This window comes from Hydractinia symbiolongicarpus, chromosome 2, assembly GCF_029227915.1.
Source record: "Hydractinia symbiolongicarpus strain clone_291-10 chromosome 2, HSymV2.1, whole genome shotgun sequence".
Lineage (NCBI taxonomy): Eukaryota > Metazoa > Cnidaria > Hydrozoa > Anthoathecata > Hydractiniidae > Hydractinia > Hydractinia symbiolongicarpus.
Genome location: NC_079876.1, coordinates 13119435 through 13142355, shown reverse-complemented (window position 1 = coordinate 13142355; position 22921 = coordinate 13119435). Strand labels below are relative to the sequence as shown.

Below are 22921 nucleotides of genomic sequence, written 5' to 3'. Positions count from 1 at the left end.
CAGTTAAACAAATCAGTAAATATGGTTGGTCGACAAAAAATAATAGTTACTTAGCAAGAATTTGGTCACTTTTTGACCTCACTTGTTTATCAATAAGGTAAATTAACAAAAGATACTATAACCGATAATGACTGCGTATCCTAATTAGCTAACATTATATAGCAAAATCAAAAATAAAAATAAAACTTCTGTGATCTCTGTTTAAAATAATATACGGCTACCGTAAATATGAAAGAGATTTGATTGGTTATAAAATTGACAATTGGTTTTGTATTACGTTGCTAAAAATGTTTTTATAATTTTGTGAACAAAGAGATAGCTATCTATAGAACCAATCAAATAACTCGCGACAGTCGATAAAATCAGATGGGCTTGGTAGAAAAAACTTTACCTTTCAGTGAGGAAAGACATACAGATTTTTTGAAACAAACATCGCTTAAAGTCACAGGCAAGTTTTCTGGTTTATTATTTTTATTTTTTTTATTCTTCTTTCTGTTTATCTTTATGTGTTCGTGTATTTGTTCATTTGTTTGTCTATTTGTCTCTAGTTGTGGCTGTACTTAAACCCGAACATAATTTTTGATATTTTCTAGTCTTACACATTTGCTGATAATTTTTGAAAACTTAAGAACATCCGGAGTCTAATTTTTTAAGCTATGAATATTTAACAAGAAAGTTTAAGCGATTTTATTTTATTTTTAAAACTCACAAAGCAATAGAGAAAGTGAATTATTTTCATCTTTCGAGTTATAGCATTATTTTGCAGGGATGTCGAGTTTTTGAAATGTACTTTCAAACAACTATGAACTTCGGAGTTTAGTGGCTTCCACGAAAGTCAAGCTAAACGCAGGGAAACGTTTCATGGGTATTGGAATAAAAAAAAAATCTTTTATCATCTTGAATGTGATATTGGACACGGCTTATTATATATTTGGTACCCATATAACCATTTTTCAAACTGGCTGTGTATTCTCAGGTTTTCGTAAAAGTATACAAAATATGGCTAATAAAGCTAGTTGAGGCAACATAAAAGATTTTAAAATTGTTTCGAGGGTACTGTTGACTGCCACTATCTGGCGCTTGTCAAGAAACTGAAAATTTTGTTCCACATAGGTGGAACTTTTAAATAAAAATAAATTCTATACACTCTTTCTCCCATATGCAAAGCTAACAAAAAGTATTTTATAAGAAAAAGAACATGTTTTATATTCACTTTATCGGCGAAACAAACTTTCGTTTTCACTAAAATGTGAACGTAGCTCATTTTACTGCTAAACAGTCTTAGCTAAATGATAAAAGAGAGGGAAATAAAAAATAGAAAGTTTATCATATAAAACAATTATTTTTAATCTACGTACTACTAAAGTGTATTATTTTTTGAGCTGTTTTTTTTACGCAATAAAATTTAACGGATAGAGAGAAAATACTAAGGACAAAGCGCTTACTCCAACCGTCTCATTTACCTTTTTTCTTTGAGTGCACAATGACATATAAAAACATGTTTATTATGCAGAATTGTAGAGTAACGTTGAAAAACATAAATTCGTCCACACAAATTTCAAACTTAGTTCGTGAGAAGGGTACTAGGTACAAAGTAGCTACAAAAAATGTGTTGTCATCATCTCATGACAAATGTTACGTAAGTAAATAAACACTTATATATGTTTACATTTCAGACAACTTCTTTTATTTGTATTGAATTATGTTGTTCTTCTATTTTGTTTATGGTTAGTCTCAGTGGATAACACTTTCGAAATAAACTCCAACAGGGTGGAAAATAAAACAAAAGTACAAACTTATTGTAATTGTTGGCATGACAGGTTATAGAAACATTAATTAAAGAATATTGGAAAATTAAGTGGCACGTTTTAAAATAGCAAAAAAATTTGGTCAATTATAGATTCTGACAAAAGAAATTGATACAGAAAGTACAAGAACTGACTCATCATGTCATCTCATGACAAGTTGTGTGCAATTAAATAAATAAACACTTGAATAACACTTTTCGAAATATACTATAACGAGGTTGAAAATAAAACAAAAGTACAAACTTATTGTCGTTGTTGTTGTCATGGCAGGTTATATAAACTGTAATTATAGAATGGAAATTAAGTGGCATGTTTTAATAAACTAGCAAAAAATTCGGCCAAGTAGAGATTCTGATAAAAGAAATTGATACAGAAAGTACAAGAACTGACTCATCATGTCATCTCATGACAAGTTGTGTGCAATTAAATAAATAAACATTTAAATATATGTGAATTCTTGTAACGAAAAGTAGCCTATTTATTACGTAGAAAAAACAAAGTGCCAAAAACCCTTTTTAACCCTCTCAGAGTAATAAAATTTGGCTATTACTCATAAATACACCACATATTTCTAAGAAGTTCTTATAATCAGGGAAATAACTTTCTTTATGATTTTCTTAAGAACTTGAAACTCTTAACACAACTTTATTTCATCATATGATTTCATCAAGGGGAATAATTTTGTAGAGTTTAAACATGTTATTAACCGGATTTCCCGATTTTCTTAAGTTAAAATCAGAAAAATCTGATTTATGGGCAACTTTACTGAATTTTTAGTGAATTATATAAAAAACTGAAAATAACATTTTTGGCTATCATTATATCATTATGGAATTAAGGTATATATTATTTTTTAAAAGAAACCAGTAAAACAAGTAGCTACTGGCATGAAAATGGTTATGACAAGTTGTGTAACTAAATAAATAAACACTTGAACATATCTGCATTCTAAACTACTCCCTTCTCCGTGGAAACACTTAGTATGTTCGAAGAAACAATATTGCGTCCTTTTTTTAAAGAATTAAAATTTATAATACGTCTTAAATAATATTTTAAAAGTAGCTATGCCCAATGTATCAGAAAATTAAAAATAGCCATGTGATCAAATGTTTTTGCGTATCATGAAAACACATCATTATATAGTCAACAAGACGTATGATATACGCAAACAACCTCGCGAATAAAGTTTACAAAAAGCTGTCTATCAAATTGAGATTTTTGTTACGAAGTTAGACACGACATATTTTACTATTCAGATACGCAATAATATTTGTTACACACTTATTTTTCAAAATTGATTTCAGAAAATTCCTCGAACTTTTAATATTCGATGGGTCCGTCTTGGGTGAACCGACTGACAGGAAGAAGAAAGACCACAAACCCACAAACCCCAAAATTTGCGAAATTCATTAATTCAGTTAATTCTGCCTACATTCACTTTTAAAAAGTTTGGTGGAAACACCTTTATTTACTAGTTAGTTAAACAAGTGTTTTGAACACTTGTCTTATCTTTTTAAAAAAGAAAAAAGAAAAAAAAAGTAAAAATAGTTACTAAGATGAGATTCGAACACACGACGACTCCCGTGTCGGTGCTCAGAGAGGAAAAAATTTCCATTCTTGTAGGACACATTTGCGTTTTAATACAAGCTCACGAGCTTGTAATAAGACGAAGTGATAGCGATAAGTTGTCATGGATAATCGAGAAGAAAGTAATAGTGATAGATTTTTTACATATACAGAGATTGGAGAAGTCTAAAGAATAGAAGCAAGCGTATATTCAAAGCATTACGGTACAAAATTAAAAATAGGTGTGTACTAAAAGTGGTAATTTTTTAATGATATTTTGGAGTGTGTTTGGAGTGTGTTAGATAATTTTTGGCATAAACAATTTCGTGGTCAGATAGACGAAAGTAAAAAGGAGATAATTTTAATTGCAGCAATTATGGGTTTACGTAAGTAGAGCAATATGAACTTTGGACATATCATGTGGTCAGGTAGACGAAAGTGATAGCGATAGGAGAATGAGAGTAATTAAATAGAAATAGACGTGTATTGATTTATTGACGTCAAAGGTTGAAATTAACATAACTAAAATATTTATGTAAGTAGCCTAGTTAACTAATCTAAGTATTCCTACCGCAGAAAAATCGTTTGAGACCCAGCGTAATTTTTTCCACCTTAAACATTCCGATTTCCTGATGATAAGAAAAATTATGCGGGGTCTACTAGCTATTATGTAAGTGAAGCTGGTGGACTTCGAATCGCAATTTCTTGTGCAAATATGTCCCTCAACCTCGATGGCGGGACATGTTGTCTCTTTATACACTGCAGCGCCGATGGAAGAAAAAAATTTCTGGACCTTGTTGTATTTTTCTGTAAAATATTTTAATATAATCTTTTAATCTCTGTAACAAATAAGAAATAGGACTTTTATCATTGTTTATAAGCTATTTGTAATAATAACGGAAAACATTTTGTAGCTATATTAAAAGTTATAACTCCTGGACTAGGAGGAATATATTTGCAATTTCACCTAAATACTTGATATCGTTAAATTTAGCAAGAAAGAAAAGAGACGTCTCAATCTTGAGGAACTGTTAAATCAGGCATATTTGGAACGACTTTTTGAGTTGTAAAATATTATACCTTATTTGTAAATTTTCCATTTAGACTTTGTTAATGTTTGAAATTTTGGCGCAAATTACTATGCACGAAAATATGCCTTTTTGGGGAGAATGAAGAAGTGTGTAGAAATAAATTACCCGTTAAAATTAATATGCACGAAAAGTAGTGCAAATAAAGTATTTGCAATATTATAATTCTGTGATGCTTAATCATCTTTACATCAAGATCAAATTGTGGCATAATATTTATGAAATGGTAATTGTTTCGTCGGTGGAAAAAGAAACGTCTAACATAATTATATGCAGCATTGAACATTTAAGGAATATTTAATTCATCCAAAAAAGGTCAGTTGACCATTCTGTAGATTTTTTTAAAGGTTCCTTTGTGATCTGTATCACTTTTTCTTCTTTACTGAAAACCTCTCCGGGGGAGAACTATAATTAAACGTAGTTGTTTATTTAAAGAATGTTGACGTATATGTCTGTGGTCTGGTGAGAACTTTTTATAGATGACGCATGTAAAGGATTTTGTGATCAAAATGAATGGCTCTGCGAAAGTGATAGTTTAAATAACACTCGAGAAAATTAAATAAAACAACGCAAAAAGGATTAGCGATATTACTCCACAAACTCCCCAATATAAAAATATTTGTTAACCTGAAACAACTGACTGGTAAATGATAAAAAAATCATCCTGAAATAAAATAAATGTAAAACCAGCTTTATTAAAACTAAAGTTGTGCAAAGCTTTTTGAAAAGGATATTACGGTTAATAGAGCGTATTGATTTACTTAAGTTCTTAACCTGGCAGTAAATGCTGGATTACTGGTGGTTTTAGCCTGAGTATTAACGCAGGGTATCCTGGCTTTTATATGACGAAAAAAAAGTTTATTTAAAGGCGGGAATGAAATAGAACAACATGTTCCATTTGCATATGGAAATAAATGAACCTAGTCTGATCACTTCACTTTTTTCGCATATTTCGCAGGTTATAAAGAGTTAATAAGAGTGAGTTAATATAATAGTCTAATTTTTTAACCCTATTCGTGCTGAATCAGCCCCCTCTTAAACTTTTTTTAATATTATTTTTTTTGAAATTATGACGAAATGTTGCCATGGCAAACACTTTTTTACGTTAGTAAAATTCTAAAAAAAAATTAATAAAAAATGTTTTTACATGTTTTAGAAAGCTTTATGTAACTTCTTAGATTATATCGTTATATTATTTTGTGTTCCTATGATTGGTTATTGATTAGTATGGTTGCTGAGTTACGATACCTAAAAGGGTAAACCTCTGCTTAAAACAAAGGAATAATTACCTAAAGAACCAATCAACTTTACTGAAATCATAAGAATCTCAATACGTAATTATTTCTATAGTAAAGGTGTGGAGCTGTATAATATATGTTAAACGATAAAGTTTAGCCAGCATCAGAGAAAGATCTGTGTTCGAAAAAGTCGACAGGCAACCAAAGTATGTTATCTAAAAAAAATTTTCAGCAGTAATAATTACCAGCATTACAAATATAGTAGGGGCTGTATTGGTTGTGTGTTGTTAATTTTGTTGTGTTGGATAAAATAAACAATGAAGAGACTATGTAGAACTTAAAATAATGTTGAACGATAAGGTTTAGCAGGCAGTAAAGAACACCTTTTGTTGAGAAAGTCGATAAGTATATAGAGAAAATTTACCTTACTTGCTTGTGTCTAAATTCTTCCGATTGTTTGCTTTTCGTTCTTTTGTTAAGTTACCATTTTTTTTGTATTTATATTTGTTTATTTTTATCTTGTCTTGTGGTACATTTCATGATTTTGCTGTTGTTTGTGTTGGCACTGTTGTGTTTGTCGTTTGTGTTTTTATATTTTTCTTTTTATTTGCTAGTCTCCATGCTCACATAATTTATTCGTATATATTTCTATATTTTTGTTCGTTTGTTCGTTTGTTTTGTATATTTGTTTTGTGTTTTACTTGCATCACTTTTTGTTGCTGTTCGTTGTTTATGGGTTTTACGTTTTATCACCTTTTGTTACTTTGCAAGATTTAATAATTGTTTCCTTTTGCATTTTAGTTTTCCTTACCTGTTTGTTTACTTCTTTCTTTCTTTCCTTCTTATTTTTAAATTTGAGGCCGAATAACTTGGAAAAGGATGGAAATAACTGCCGTCATGTGCTGCGTGGGTATTTGCCACCAGAGACCATAATTGGACCAATTTCCTAAAATCAGTCAGCTCACCCGTTTCGGAACATATATACAGGTTAATAACGTCACTAAAAAACATTCTATTCCTAAGAAGTGGACTCATACTCATAGTCATTTTGACTGACGTCAATAGCATGTTTTAAAAATTAGCGAAGCGATTGCGTTGTACTTTTAAGTTTCAAATTTTAACAACTTAGAAACTGACGTGATTAACTGATGTCATCTTCTGGGTAAGTAGCCAAGGACCATCTCGGACGAAAATAAGTCTAATTTTCTACAGCTCTATCAGTCCCTTACATCCAAAACCGATAGGTTACTGACGTCATCAAAAAAAAATCAAATTATTTTATCCCCTTAATCGTTCGTTGAAAGCACACGAATTTATACATGTTTATCAGCGTTTAAAGCTCTACACAATACGGTCAATGGGTCAATAAACTTTTAAAACTTTTTGATGTGTATGGCGAGACACCGTTGATAACGTCATCAAAATATTTGGTTATCGACTAGTCTCTTATAAAAATGGGCTAGTAAACCTTTGTGCCTAGCTCCTAAATAGATATATTCTTGGAAAGTGAGACATTTAATTACTTTGACGCTAAAGATAAACTAGATTGCCGTAAATTTAGTGAAACCATTACATTGCATTTTTGAGTTTTAGACCTATTAGCATAAAAAGTGGAATCGCCTTGGACTAAAATGGGACCAATTATTTGAAGCTTTATCCACTCAACCGTTTGTAAATGAACGGGATAATGACGTCATAAAACTTCATTTCTCTTCACCCGTTCGTCAAAAGCGTATAATCCTATACATTTTCTTGATCAGCGATTTAAGCTCTATTTAATTACAGCGAAGGGAAAAGAAACGTCTACAAATTACATTTTTGGAGTATTAACGGGTTTGCTAACGTCATTAAAATTCAACCCATTGATATTTTTATTGTTCTTCTGCCTAAGTAGATTCTTCCACGGTTTTATCAACTAGTCTATTGAATAAAAGCGTATATATAAAGTAATTTAGTATATATTATTAAGATTATTGTCCCCTCATGCTTTTGTTTTAAATATTTTAATTTCATTTTTTTTTTTAGTTCCAGTAACCAATGTGCCTGCCTGCAAGTAAGTTTTAAAAAGTTCCTTAATAACTTTTTTATTTGTTTACAAATATATTAAGGCATATGAGCTAAAAAGAGTTATGACAATTACTGGAAATTTTATTGATTGGCGAGAAGAAAGGAAAATTCTATCAACAATTGATTTTGTACACTGTCCGATAGAAAAATATTTGTCTCAGACGATTATTTTACCGTCTCAGCGCGGCTCCAACTTTACAAAAAGATAATAATTATTAACTTAAATGATTCATTTCCATCAAAATTTTGAGACAGAGAGGCAAAACATTTTTATTTCAACATCGGTATTTCTTGTTTTCTAACATTGCTTTCAGCGCTACATCTGTGTTTACAAATGGATAGCCACGTACATTACTATACTAACTTATTGAGATTCATCATAAACAAATTTTCAACACTTTAAAGAGCGTCGACTTTAAATATCATATTTCATCATTAACTAGTTTTATTATCACTATAATATAGACTTAAATTTGATATTAAAAGGCATTACAGGATCATAAAGTGTCTCGACAAATTTTATACACTAGCTTGTAACCATATATTAAACTTTAAGTATTTGGATGCATAAAAACACGGGTATGGTTGTTAAGTTTCATGATAAAAGCATTCAAAGCGTTCAAAAAAGGGAAAGGGGAAGATACAATGCTAGAATTGCAAGAAACAGATTACCATGAAGAGAGAAAAGACAATAGACTTGTATTGACGATATATAAAGAAGCCGTCCAATATATTGCAAAGCTCGCCATAGCACTGCTTGATATGGAAGGAAAGCAAAAATTATTTGACATCGACAGTAAGTCACCCAATTACAATTAAATTATTTTTTCTTTAACATGTCCACTGAACCTTTTCTTATCATTTTTGTCTTTAATATTTGTAGATGTCAACATTGCCTGCGCTCACAAGTATGCCTACGAAGAAAGTAACTTTTTTCTCCATACACATCATAGTGACAAAATTGCAGCACATATCGAGTCAATTATCAGCTCTCTATTTAGTGAAACTAACATCCAACTCTTCTGTTGTGGAGAAGTACAAAAAAAAAGTAGAAGCGAATACTTAAAATTTTCAAGACATTATGTTAATGAAAACTGCACATCTAACAATGATTTTCTAAAAGAAGCTGTTCAATTTCCACCACCAATGGTAAATGAAGAGGTATCCGAGCTAGCCTTTCAACTAAAGTCAATTCTAAGTAAAATTAGACACGTGTTCGTCATTTTTGAATACCTTCTGTGATCCTGTTCCTGATTTCAAACACAGACTTTTGCTGCTCAATCCATCTCAAAATACCTTCGTCAATATAAGATACACTAAAACTACCAGTGCGTCAACCATTGAGGAAGAATTTCAAAATGGTGAAGTAGTTATTAAACATTTGTTTTCAATCAATCGACAATTTATCTCGAATAGTACCTCCAGATTTATAAATGTGGTTGCAGCACCAAATTTCCGAAAGTTAGAGAACATCGACGTTTGTGCAAACTGTCAATTGTTAGATCAGTCAATTTTCTCAGATGACACAAAGGTTCAAAATTTCCTTCTATCTCTGGGATTAACAAGAAAAGATCTTGATCAGAAAAGCAAAGAGCAGTACATGAACATATTGGGACAAGCAATGCGCTTCATGGCCAGTAGAGAGATTATGAGCACTGTTCCAACAATCAAAGATGACATCCATGGGAAAATATGCACTGTTCTATTGTCATCTGAACAGTCAAATATTTTGTTTCACAAATCTAAAAAGAAAATTATCGTCGGATATGTAAATGAATTTTTTTTTATTTCAAGTGGCCATAAATCTAATCTTTTTTTAATTTGATAGTTGAAAAACAACATTGGGAAAAATGGAAGAGAATACTGTGATAATAAGACATTGATTATGCAGTATTCTTACAATAAATTGAACCTTAACTCTCCATTTTCACGTTTTAAAGAAATGCGCAGTACTTTTCTTGCGTACGTAGACAATAAAAAAAAGGGGAGATTATCACTATGACACTACATAATTTCGTATCTACAATATTTTAATCCTGTTTTTTTTTTGTCGTATTAATCTCAGGTAGTTTTATACTACTTATTTAATATAATATCACTTATATGAAAAAACATTTTAGAAAACTTTGCAAAATTAGCGATTTGTTTCATGCTTTGGATTTTGATGAAGGAGGATTATCACTATGGCACTACGTATCTTCATTGCTACAATATTATAATCCTATTTTTTGTCTTACAATCTCACGTAGGCTTACACTACTTATGTAATATAATATGACTTATGGAAAAAGAGCTTATATTAAATAATCTTTTAGAATAAATAAAGGTCAAAAACTCTTTATTTTATTGGACGATCATCAATATCCTTCAAATATTGTGTACTAACTATACTATGAAAATCATCCTTATATGCCAACAGTATGCATTTTAGTAATTGCTATTCTAGTATTAGAAATCAGTTTACACACGCCTAATGCCGTCACACATGGTTATTTTTCTAGTTTGGTAATAAATTTAAATTTTTCAAGGATTACTGATGATAGGGCGTCAATTCTTGGATTTATTCACTGGGTAGAAAGATTTTTATTTTGTATAAAAAAATAATTTTAAAATGACGTCATATTTGTAAGTTTCTTACTTTAACGATAAAGCAAAAAATCTGTTTTCCTGAAATATCCATTTTAAGTCATTAAACTTTGTACAAGGTTAGAATTTATAAATGTAAGTAAGGAAAACAATATTGAGATTAGAAATGACAATATTTTAGTGAAACGATATTTCCTTTAAATCTGTTCTGTTTTTTAGCCTTGTGACCCATATATCTTCTTGGCATGCAAGTCAGCACATTATAAAATTTACCAAAAATATACCCGTCCCAAAATTTTGATACCCCGCGCAAAGTATGAAGATCTTTCAAATAGAATTTTTCATTACAAGTCCCAATGAAGGTTAGAAAAAGTCACAAAATTTCAGCACATAATCACATGCCAACAAAACTTATGCCCAGTCCAAGAGGCCGTCAGCACATTGTACCCACCCCCCCTTCCCCTTTCCTCCTCTCCTTAATGTGTACCAACGCAATATGTCTGCAACAATGTAATTACGCTAAACAGTGTAAAAACGAAGTAATCTGTGACAAAATGTGAACGCATTTCAGCACATATTTTATAACATATATTGTTCTTAGATAAGCAAAGAGAAAAAAAAAATGGCCACCAAAGCAAATTGGGATATTATGATATCCTACCATCATGCGTCTGGGAAGGAGTACATGAAAAGGATTAAAGAGTCATTATTAAAACAGGGTTACTCTGTTTGGACTGATGAAGATCATGTGTATGGAGATTTAGGTGCACGGATGGCAGAAGGCGTTGCAGGATCAGAGTTGATCATTCTTTTACTTTCAAAGGGATATGAAGAATCTAAAAACTGTCAGAAAGAATACAACTTGGCCTGTGCGCAACACAAGAAAATTATCTGTGTAATAGTTGAGAAAGGTTATAAACCTCCAGCAGACAATGTGCTCAGTTTGATCCTAGGCAATAACATGTACTACCAATTATACAGAGGTGATGAAACAATTTTTCAAAATCTATTAAAAGACATCTCACAACAGCTATTAGGAGAAGGTATGTGCATTTCAGTTGTAGATTTAAAAACTGCAAAACTGTTTTATCGTTGTGTCATCTTGTGTATGGTTTGAAATACTAAAGGTCGTCGAAACTTGTAGTTCGCAAAACTTTGAGAATTTTTTTGATTACCTTTCCCCCCGTCTTTGTTCGATTAAAGCAAAAAGAAACTACTACATTAGACCAATGTTTGTTTATTTTAAAAAGGTTATTTTTGAAGTAGGGTTCAAATAAATCTGTAGCTAGCCAACCCATAACAACCACAAATTGTGGATATTGTTAATGAGTCCTCAGCTAACGCATGTAAATTCAGTCTATTTTGTTACACTGAATTTGTTGAAATGCTAGATCTTTGCGTTTCTATTGAATAATAGTGTATTTAATGATTTAGTTTAAATTTCTAGGGTTCTTTTCCTTATACTTTTGTTTTAACTATTTTGCTTTGATTTATTTTCTTGTTTATGATAGCTCCAGTAAAGACTGAGCCCATTTTGAAGTAAGTGTCACAAATTTCTCTACAATAAAAAAAAAATATTCTGTTTGTCATGTTTTTTTGTTTTCCTTTTTGTTTTTTTTATCTTTATCTATTAAACCAGGAAAAATTTCCTAAAAGTATATAAATTTAACAATAGCGTCTTTCTTTCGTATTTTTGAAATTTAATTACTAAGTGTATTCTTGTTAAAAGTTCTTGTTACAAGTATGTAGTAAGCAACATCAGTTCTTTATACATCAGTAAAAGATATTTTGAATGGTAAAACATCTTCTTTAAAAATATAATAATAGTAAGAAAAATGATTTTAGAAAACTGACATTATACTGCCTTATAAATCGGGATAAAAAAACATTAGGCGACATCATGTAAAGCAGATTATACATTCGCACCTTGTTGTCGATTGTTTATACCGTTGAAATTTTAATTCAGCGGATTTGTTGATGATTCAGAAAAAGAGATTTTATATGCTAAAACACCTCCTATAGAAATGTAATAATAGTAATAATAATGATTTTACAAGGCTTACTTTATTCTACGCTTATAAAGTCAGTAAAAAAAAGACATTAGTTAATTCAAACTAATCATAAACAAGCTTCAACTCTTTAATTTGCATCTACTTTAAACTTCTCGTTGTTTTATTACAACAGCAATATAGACTCCTAATTAATATCATAAAGTACTAGTCGGTGGTCCGTGGAAAAATCCCCGGGTTCGGTCCTTTTAATACCTAATTGCGTGTGTGGCAATACTTGAGGTACCATTTTGTGTGACAGACAGACAGACAGACGTATACGGGTATTATAATATAGATACAGAAATATAAAGTTCGTTGACAAATATTTTAAAAAATTAGGTTCTAACTATATTTTTAATTTTAGTTTTTGGATGTATAAAGACAAAGAAGAAAATATCATTGTTAAGTTTCATAATAAAAACTTAAAAACCGTTCAGAGAATTACTATACAACAGAACGGTAGTGATACCAAGGTAGAACTGAAAGAATCATCTGACTTTTATGAAGAAATGAGAGACAATAAGCTTGTATTAACAATATATAAGGCAGCTACCCGGTACATCCTAAAACTTGTCATATCGTTGCTGGACATTGATGAAAATAAAGAGATTTTTGAAGTAGACAGTAAGTAGTAACTAATTAGGTTTTTAATTTTTTTTAAAAAAAATTGTTTTAAAAATTTTATTCGTCACTGTCATTACTATTTGTAGATGTCAACATTGCCTGCGCTCACAAGTATTACAACAAAGAAAGTAAATTTTCTCTCCATACACATAATAGTGACAAAGTTGCAGCATATATCAAGTCATTTATCAGCACCCCTGTTCTTGAAACTGACATTCAGCTGCTCTATTGTGGAGAAGTACATGAAAAAAGTAGAAGCGAATACTTAAGATTTTCAAGAAATTATGTTAATGAAAACTGCACATCTAACAATGATTTTCTAAAAGAAGCTGTTCAATTTCCACCACCAATGGTAAATGAAGAGATTTCCAGCTTTGCATTTCGACTAAAGTTAATTCTCAGTGAAATTAGGCACGTGTTTGTGATTTTCACACATTACAATACCACGGACAATCTGAAACTTCTAAATTTTAATACTTATTGTGATCATGTTCCAGATTATAAACACAGACTTCTGCTGCTCCATCCATCTCAAAATACCTTCGTCAACATAAGATACACTAAGACTACTAGTGCCACAATTATTCAGGAAGAATTTCAAAATGGTGAGGTAGATATCAAACATTTGTTTGCAATCAATCGACAATTTATCTTGGATAGTACATCCAGATTTATAAATGTTGTTGCTGCACCAAATTTCCCAAAGTTAGAGAACATCGACGTTTGTGCAAACTGTCAATTGTTAGATCAGTCTATTTTCTCAGACGACTCAAAGGTTAGAACGTTTTTTGTGAATCTCGAATTAACAAGAAGATATCCTGATAATAAAATTAAAGAACAATATATGAACATATTGGGTCAAGCAATGTGTTTTATGGCTAGTAGGGAAACTATGAACACTGTTCCAACAATCAAAGATGACATTCATGGGAAAATATGCACTGTCCTATTGTCATCTGAGCAGTCGAATATTTTGTTTAACGAATCTAAAAAGAAAATTATCGTGGGACCATTGGGAAGTGGTAAATCGGTTCTTGCTTTATCTCATCTAAAACATCTTTGCCAATGTTGTGAAGGAAAATGCATAATATATTATGTTATATGGAGTGACAAAACAATACTGCTGAATGCGGTCGAAGAATTCGTTTTAACATTTCAATGCAATAAAAATATCACGTTGAAAGTAAAGAATGCTATTGAATTAGCAAAAGAGCTCAATCTCTCTAAACTTCCAACCTTATCCCAATTATTACTGTTGTTGTTAAAGAATCACGGTGGTATGTCATTTCATTTTATAAGTGACGAAGTTGATGGAGCGATGTTTGACAAACAAGAAGCTTTATTGTTGAAGCAGATTTTGGAAAGGGAAGAAGCTTTACAGAATTCCATAATTGTGTTGTTTCTGCAATCTTTGGAAAAGCACAGGAGATTGGTTTCATCTGGAGAATCAAAAAGCCATGATAAATACAAATACGAAGAAGCTGGTATGCGTGTGTTTTACCTCAATAAAGCAATGCGAACAACGAAGAAAAATTTTAACTTCTTGGTACAATTTGAGAAGAAAATTTCCGGGATTGAATCAGTTATCAAACATCCTGTTCACGACAAAAATCATGAAACATCATCAGCAAAATCTGGAACGACCAGCTCTACCATTCAAGAAAATTCAAAGCAGCGTAAAGTCTTAGAAATAAAAAATTCACAAGTGAAATCAGGAGAAGAAAGTAAAAAGATTTTTGAAGAACCAGTGGATATAGAGGAAATTGCAGCTGTCTCAAATTACCCAGGTGTTTCTGAAGATGTGAAAACCTTGACCAAAGTGAAATGCAACTCCGCCCAAGCAGTTGGACATAACATTGAAGGTAGAAAGCCAATACTGATACATCTTAATTATGGAAATGAAACAGAAGAAAAAAGTATTGTCATGTTAGCTCTCTCGTTGGAATACTACCTAGATCGTGTTAATATTAAACGATTATTTTTTCATAATACTGTGGAACAAATGATCACGTTTCGAAAAGTTTTGGATTTGATCGGAGAAGATTATTTTGTTTATAACAAACAAACAGAATGGAACATCATCGACAGAAGCAATGTCGTTACCAATCTTCCAAAAAACAAAGGTTATGATCTAATTACTAATGTAGAAGGTAGTAGAGGAACAGAATTTTGTGAAACCGTATGTTGTATTGACATAAATGACACTATGTTGCGACATAAGACGTTAGAAGGCATGTCCAGAGTAACTGAACGCCTGATAATTGTTTGCGCATGTAACATACAGTCTGCTGCTATTAATTCATCAACTGGACATATCATTAAAGATCTGCTACCAGAGTACCTGAATGAAGTTTCTGTGGAATGTTGCAAAGATTCAAATGAAGATTACATTGAAACACAAGTTAATGACAGAAAATCGATAGGTTATGTGAATACAAATTCGTGCAGATACAAAAGTCTCATGGAACGGATAAAGAAGATCGAATATAAAAAGGATGAATCAGACACGCCTAATTTCGCACAAATCATACGTAAAAAGTAAATATATCTTTGTTATTTATTTGAAGTATAAGGAGGTTATCAGTCGGTATAATAATTATTGCAATTTTGGATTTATAGAAACGTTTTTTTTATAAAGTTGTTCTATGTCTCCGTATTGTAAACCATATTGTAAATAGCTACAACATCATCATCAGACTAATTCCTTCCATCCTTCCTAAAAAATATAAACTGTTATACCCTTATAATCTCCAAATTTATTTTCTAGTTTCCAGCCTCCAACAATTAACGTGATCTGCAATTTTTCAAACGACAATTCCTGTACAATTAATTGGAATGAGGAAGGATATCGTTGCGTAATTGAAATGGAAAACGACAGATCTCAATGGCAGAACATAGAACATATCATCACGTTTGGTGGATGTGTTATCAATAATTTAGTTATTGGAAATAAATACAAGTTTCGTGTTTTGGCTAGTAACGACTCTGGTCAAGCTCAAAGTGTTGTATCGTATCGACATGTGTAAGTTTTTTTTTGCGGCTTTACTATTGGTTTTCTAAAGGTATGGTTATTTTTATTTCATTGGGCATTTCATTTTTTATTTTTAGAAATACTCTTCCATCAGGTCATGTAGATAAATCTGTCACTTTTAAAGGTGAGTTCAATTGTATGGAGACTAGCGCTCCAAAAAAATAAGAGTATTATTTAATATTTAGTATTAAATATTTAGTATTAAATTAGAGTATTAAATTAGAGTATTAAATTAGAGTATTAAATTAGAGTATTAAATTAGAGTATTAAATATTTAGTATTAAATATTTAGTATTAAATTAGAGTATTAAATTAGAGTATTAAATTAGAGTATTAAATATTTAGTATTAAATTAGAGTATTAAATTAGAGTATTAAATATTTAGTATTAAATTAGAGTATTAAATATTCAGTATTAAATTAGAGTATTAAATTAGAGTATTAAATTAGAGTATTAAATTAGAGTATTAAATATTTAAGAGAGTTAATTTTTCTAAAAAATGAATTAATTGCTTTCCGTGTAGTGTCATTAAAAAAGGTTTTGATTTTGCTAAGAATGAAAATTTGGGTATCTTTGCACAGTCAAACTAAGGGATGATAATATAGTCTTCAGATGAAGGCTGGTTGAAGTTGTTCATCTTCTGTTAAAATCCATGATTTAAACAGAAGATGTACAAGATGTACATCTGATGTGATGTGATGATGAAGATGTATCTGATGTGATGATGTGATGATGAAGATATACATGATTTCATTTGATAAAAGTAACTATTGCACGTTCTTAACATCAAAGTTCAATTTTAACAGACTTCCGGTTTTATCTTTCGATATTCAGCAAAGTCCGAAAACGAAAGCATGACCTCTTTGAACCAATTATAGGGCATTTACACATCGCGTAAAGTGAGTTGTTCTGTACTCGAGCAGATTTTTAGATTGCGTAAATAACGTGTTTAGACCAGGGAATTTGTATCAGCAAGTTTTAGTCAACGCTGTATATTTATTTTAAAGAATAGTAACGAAACTGAAACTTGGCCATATATTTTTGATCTAGATTTTAGTCAAAGTGATTGTGAAACATTTTAATATTTAATAATTACTGTAACATATCGTAACATATCGTCCACTTAAAAGTCAACGGGAAATGCTTTTAGTGCCTAAAGTAAAACATGGAATTCTTTTATATTGACCATAAAATCATGAAATTCTAACTTTGCTACTATTGTCAAAACGCTACTCCCAAATCAAATGTTTCTTATTATTACAATACCACATTTTCCATATCCATTTGCGGTTAATCAAAACGAGGCAAGTGTTTGGGATGCACGGAAACGTTTAAAGCTTTCATTATAATTTAACTTTCTTTTCAATAAATTGCGTTGGTAGAGGTTGGTTAAATTTATACTCAAGAAAATATATTTACAGTGGCATAATTAATTATGTAGATTCAAAAAGAGTTTGTTTGAAACTGTTTTCAGTTTGAAAGTTTTCAGTTTGAAACTGTTTTGATAAGAAACACACCCTTTGTAATCCACGTTAGTACTCGGTGAAGGCTAGTGCCAACAGATTCTTCAATTCATTGTCTTTTTTTTTACTTTAATGTTTTTTGCTGACGAGGATACAAACTTTTAGCATACTATAAAGTTCTTTTGTCAGAAATGGTCTTCTTGGGAATTAGAGCTTGATGAAAGGGAAGGTTTATTGGAAGGTGGTTAATTAAGCACTTATTGCAATGTAGTTTTCCAGATTCAAAATAGATAGCCATATACGTTGTTTGTTAAACATTAGTATAACTGATAAAAAATATTTTTAAAATTGTAAGGCTTAAAACTAAAAAAAATAGAGAATTGGTCTACAGAAATAATTCAGAGGCATTATAAACTTCTAAGGTACCAGTCAACAATTCAGACTGTTGAAGATTGACTGTTAAACTAATTAGCTAAAAATATATGAACGATGGTATCACCTGACTTTAAAGGGATGTAATTCTCTCACTGAACTTTATAGCATGTTAGCTGTTGACACGTATGACTATGCTCGCTATACTTTTAGAGCACTTGAAATTGTCTTTTAGGAGGTAATATTCCTATAAAAAAGTCTACAGTATTCTTTGGACATCGTTAAGCCTGAATTAAACTAATATTCAAAGTTTTAAAGTATATGACTGACAAATATGGAGATGTGCTATGGCCAGGCATATGAATAAACGGAAATTTGAGGGTTTAGAATGGTGTTGTCCACCATATTAGCTCAAAATAAATTATTTTAACACTAAAGCAAAAAAGACCATATCTGAAAAAACTATCAACTTTACTATCCATAAGTAATTCCAAATTCAAGTTAAATATGAAGCAGGAGGCACAGATTCTCTGCGAGCGCTTGTTTCGTGTATTCTTCGTTACACAAAAAATGACGACATAAGTAAAGTGAAAAACCGAAAAACCTTTTTGTGAAATTTTCATAAGCATTACACAGCAACATCTATTAAATCCCACATACTCAGTTTTTTATATGAAGAAAAACAACAAGCTAGGAGTTGGTTGAGAAAAAGACGAGGCTAAAATTTGAAATAGTGATACCTTAACAATGCGTTTCTTTCTGGTCCTGGGTCTTGTATCGCAGGCTAATAGAAAAGTTGTTAGGGTGTATAAATATATGTTATTATAAGGATAGTGTGGCAAATTAAAAAACGGTAAAAATATGGTGTAATCCTACATAAAAAGATTTAATAATTCTTCTCGCATGAAAATAATTTTTTCGCGTGGGGTTATTAAAAGCATTGCGGTAGCATTTGGGGTAGCAATAGGACTAGCTAACTGTCATAATCGAAGCGTATATTTTGTAAATTCACATTATAATAGATTCAATTTTACTGTAATACGACGGCTCTTTGAATTTGACGCCCAGTTTTAAAAAAGAAGTTTTAACTTTACATTTAGGTTACAACGCGTAGCTCCGCAATATTTATATGTTGCAGAATAATTTGCAGATCTGATAAGGCCCGAATAGACGGAACAATTTTGTAGATCAATTTTCGAAAAATATTATTTGTCGGAATATTGTTGAAAACAATACACGCAAAGATTTTAGGTCAATAATTATTCCATTCTTAAATTGATTTAATATTTTTGCGTACATACACGATACAATAGAAACATCTGAATTTAATTTATCAGTTTGATTTTATTGGATCAATTTTCGAAAATTGATTTGTGTTTCTATGTCGTTTGAGTATTACCGTTCTATTATTTTTTAACGATATATACACAACAATTTTAGATCAATTTTATTTTGAAAATTGATCTGCAAAATTGTTCCGTCTATTCGGCCTATACCTTTGCAAAATTAAACCTCCGTGTAAAATTGATCACTTTTACGAAACGACGAGCAGTTCGGTTCCTATAGGATGGTTGCCAGGACTTGTTAGGATTTTTATAGTTGAATGGCGCAGTATAATACGTATAATACAACCCATTCTCCATAGCTATAAAGGTTTGACTGTACGGATTTTGAACTTAGTTCCTTCAACGCTTTGTTGTCATTTTGTGACAGTAGCCATAGTTGTCACTTTCGTTTAAATTTTCGTAAACAATTTTTGGCGCGTTATTCATACAACGGGCTTTTATGAAAAGTTATTGTCAACATTGGTGCAGATAGTCCCGTTCTTACTTTGTAAAAGTCTCTTACACTTGAAAATTATCGCTAATACAAACAACTCAGTGCGAATCTTATGGGACGGTTTCCATCTGCATAACTTATCAGTGGCAAAGGAAAGCACATAATGAACTGGTCTGTAGAATGAAACTACCACCACAAACACTACCCCAACCTCATCTTCATCAGGACCCCTATTCGCTTTTTTATATTGGAGACGGCGCGAAGAAGAAGAGATATTGGGGACGAGGTTGGGATACTCCATGTTTTCAAATAACCGATCGCGTGTCAGAGAAACATCTTTGAAATATTCGTGCAGACGAAATCGAATATATTGTAGCTAAATTACTTTCAACGTTGTGAGAAAAAATATCGCTCGTATTTTTTGTTATTATGCAGTAAATTATTTTTTCGACATAAAATTTTGTACCGAAGATTTAAATTATCTTCTCTCACTAAACTTGTTCTTTTTATGAAACCGTTTTGTGATAAAGAATTTATTAGTTAAACAAAAATTCTAATGTCATCATGATTTAGACAATTAATTTTGTGTTTCTAATTTTTCTCCATTTGCAAATTATCCCATACATGATGACGTCATTAAATTAGTGTTATTACAATTTTAATTTCATCTGTTTATCAATGTTTGTATTAATTTGTATAATTGTTTATTTTCTTCGATATTTATTTATTTTTGTCGCTACGAACAAATTATCTCAAAATATTTTTTATTTGAAAAAAATTACACTTGCGCAAATTAATCTGCAATGGTGACATCAAAATAATATACTCGAATTTCGTTTGTTCTTATATTTATTTTTGTGTTTTTATAATTATTTGCGAATGTTTAATATATTAACATTCTTTTTTTCACTATTTTTATGTTTATAAAATGTTTAATCTATTACAATAAGAAGAAACATCTTAAAATCGATGTCATAGGTTTTTCGTTATGATATTTCATTAATTTATAAATTTATATTTTTTATTCATTTATTATTTTATTTTTAGATATCGTGAAAATTATTAAATCTAACGATCTCGAGAAACTGAAAAAATTACTATCCATTCATCCAAACATCGTTCACATGAGAGATGAACATGAATACACACCATTGATGTGGACAGTATTTCACACCGACAATACATCAATGGTGGAAATACTCATCTCATATGGGAGTGATGTTTGGGCGGGAAATAGATGGAAAGAAAACAGTTATCATTACGCTGCATATCATGATCGTCACACAAGATTAGATATGTTATGTCGACATGATGTAACAAACATCAACCGTGTAGATGTTAACAACCGCACACCATTACATCGTGCTGCAGCGCTTGGTAACATCTCATGTGTTGATGTTTTGTTACGTCATGAAAATATTGATGTGACGATCGAAGATGGAGCTGGAAGAACAGCTTATGATGTTGCTGGAAGATTGAAGAATGAACAAAAGCGGGAAATAATAAGACGAAAAATAAAAGAATACGAAGTAAGTTATTAAGTTGATTTAATAAATTAGAAAGAAGAGTAAATTTTGTATCTTATTTATTTAATTAATTTAATCATTTTTGTTACCTTGCTAATAAGGAATAAAAATGTATATATAAATATTATAAAAGAAACAGGAAGGAATGATCAGTTTTCGAGCGGAGTAAAATACTTTAACAAAAAATAATTTAAATTAATGAATAAAGTTTTAAATATTTAGATGTGATATTTTTGGTTTAAACAGATGAAAAAGATGAAATAAAATGTTGAACAAAAACATGTAGTTATATAAAAATAATTTGAATACTAGGTAAAATAAAACTTCGTACCCAGACCTCTATCAACTAGATGAAACGAGAATAAACAATCAAACAGCTAGTTATATGTTACGAGTTTATATTTAAATATTTTAAAATATTTTTATAGGATGGAAAGAGGAGATAAATGTCTCAGGAAATTAATATGAAAAAATAACAATCGTTTCACCAGGTGAGATAATTTCTTAGTGAAATTTCGTAAAATTCTGGGAGTTTAAAATGTTTTATCAATTATTCGAGAGTGTAATTTCGCCAGTCTGTTTGAGTTTAATGTTTGGGAAAAATTTTCACATTTTTAATGAACTTTTATTTTTTAGATGAAGAAAAAAAATTGCAGCTCGAATTATTTATTTTATTATTGTACATACATTATTTTTTATTGTATATTTGATTTCTATGTATTTATTTGATATATATATTTATTTCATACGGATTAATTTAATTTGTAAGTATAAATCCATGTTATTTTTCTTTTAAACTATATCAACTAATAAGAACAAGGAAGCTGGATGTGGTTGAGAAATAAAAACAAATTTTGAGAAATAGAAAGGCTGAATATTTACTGATATTCTTTTCACAACAAATATGAAGAAATACATCTTTCAGCGCAGAGAAATTTTCGCAGAGTCAATTGTTGTAGCTTTTCAAGTTTGTTTACTTTGCGAAAAATTATAGAAATTACATCTGAGCATAAAGCCAAATTACATAGTTCTCATAAAATAACGTATTTTCAGCAAGTGTACTGTGAAACAAATTTTGTTTGATGTATTTTCGTAGCATGGATGGATGCATGTTTAAAGTCATGTGGTTTTGTTACAGTCAACTAGTCTCGTTCTCAACACTCTTAAACTCTTGTGTCGTGAGAAAAACAATGTTTCATTCAGAAAATGTAAAGCATTAATTATCCTGCTGAAAAATACATTTTATATTTTACGGAAAGCATTTTCTTGTGTAAGAATAACAAATCGTAAAAATTTTATTTATTTAAATACGGGGAAGTTTGCGGGACGTTAAAACTTGTATTTGTAGGGATTAAAAACTTCGAGGGAAAAGGCTTTAAAGTGTGTTGACGATGAAGAAGACGATAATGATGATCCATTTTTAACTGATTTGTAAAATATCCAGAAATATCTGGGTTGATAATTGGAAAGTTGAAATTTATAAAAAAGAATCTCTTATTGAGTGTTTTTTTGCAACCAGGAAATGTTTATCGTTACGGTTTGGTTACGCGTAATAATTAGACACAAATTAAATTATTCTGAATTTCGGCTGCGCGTTAATAATTAGATGGAAATAAATTATTCTAAATTTCAGCTGCGCGTTAATAATTGGATGGAAATAAATTATTCTGAATTTCAGCTGCGCGTTAATAATTGGATGGAAATAAATTATTCTGAATTTCG

The 22921-nt window shown here is 30.6% G+C and overlaps 1 protein-coding gene across 4 annotated transcripts; it reads left to right on the top strand.

Moving 5' to 3' along the window:
* Positions 1 to 322: 322 nt before the first annotated feature.
* Positions 323 to 22689, top strand: LOC130629511 (uncharacterized). Of its 4 annotated transcripts, XM_057442744.1 has the most exons (11): positions 323 to 448; positions 7726 to 7753; positions 10955 to 11396; positions 11865 to 11892; positions 12769 to 13028; positions 13115 to 15566; positions 15796 to 16050; positions 16137 to 16183; positions 20721 to 21202; positions 21628 to 21690; positions 21836 to 22689. In XM_057442744.1, exons 3-10 carry the CDS (start codon positions 10976 to 10978, stop codon positions 21643 to 21645), a joined length of 3963 nt encoding a protein of 1320 aa, XP_057298727.1. In that variant the 5' UTR covers positions 323 to 448; positions 7726 to 7753; positions 10955 to 10975; the 3' UTR covers positions 21646 to 21690; positions 21836 to 22689. The 4 variants fall into 4 exon arrangements, with proteins under 4 accessions (XP_057298727.1, XP_057298731.1, XP_057298730.1 ...); XM_057442748.1 differs by lacking the exon at positions 21836 to 22689 and having other exon boundaries at positions 21628 to 21694; XM_057442747.1 differs by lacking the exons at positions 323 to 448; positions 7726 to 7753 and adding an exon at positions 7781 to 8563 and having other exon boundaries at positions 8651 to 11396.
* The last annotated feature ends 232 nt before the right edge of the window (positions 22690 to 22921 follow it).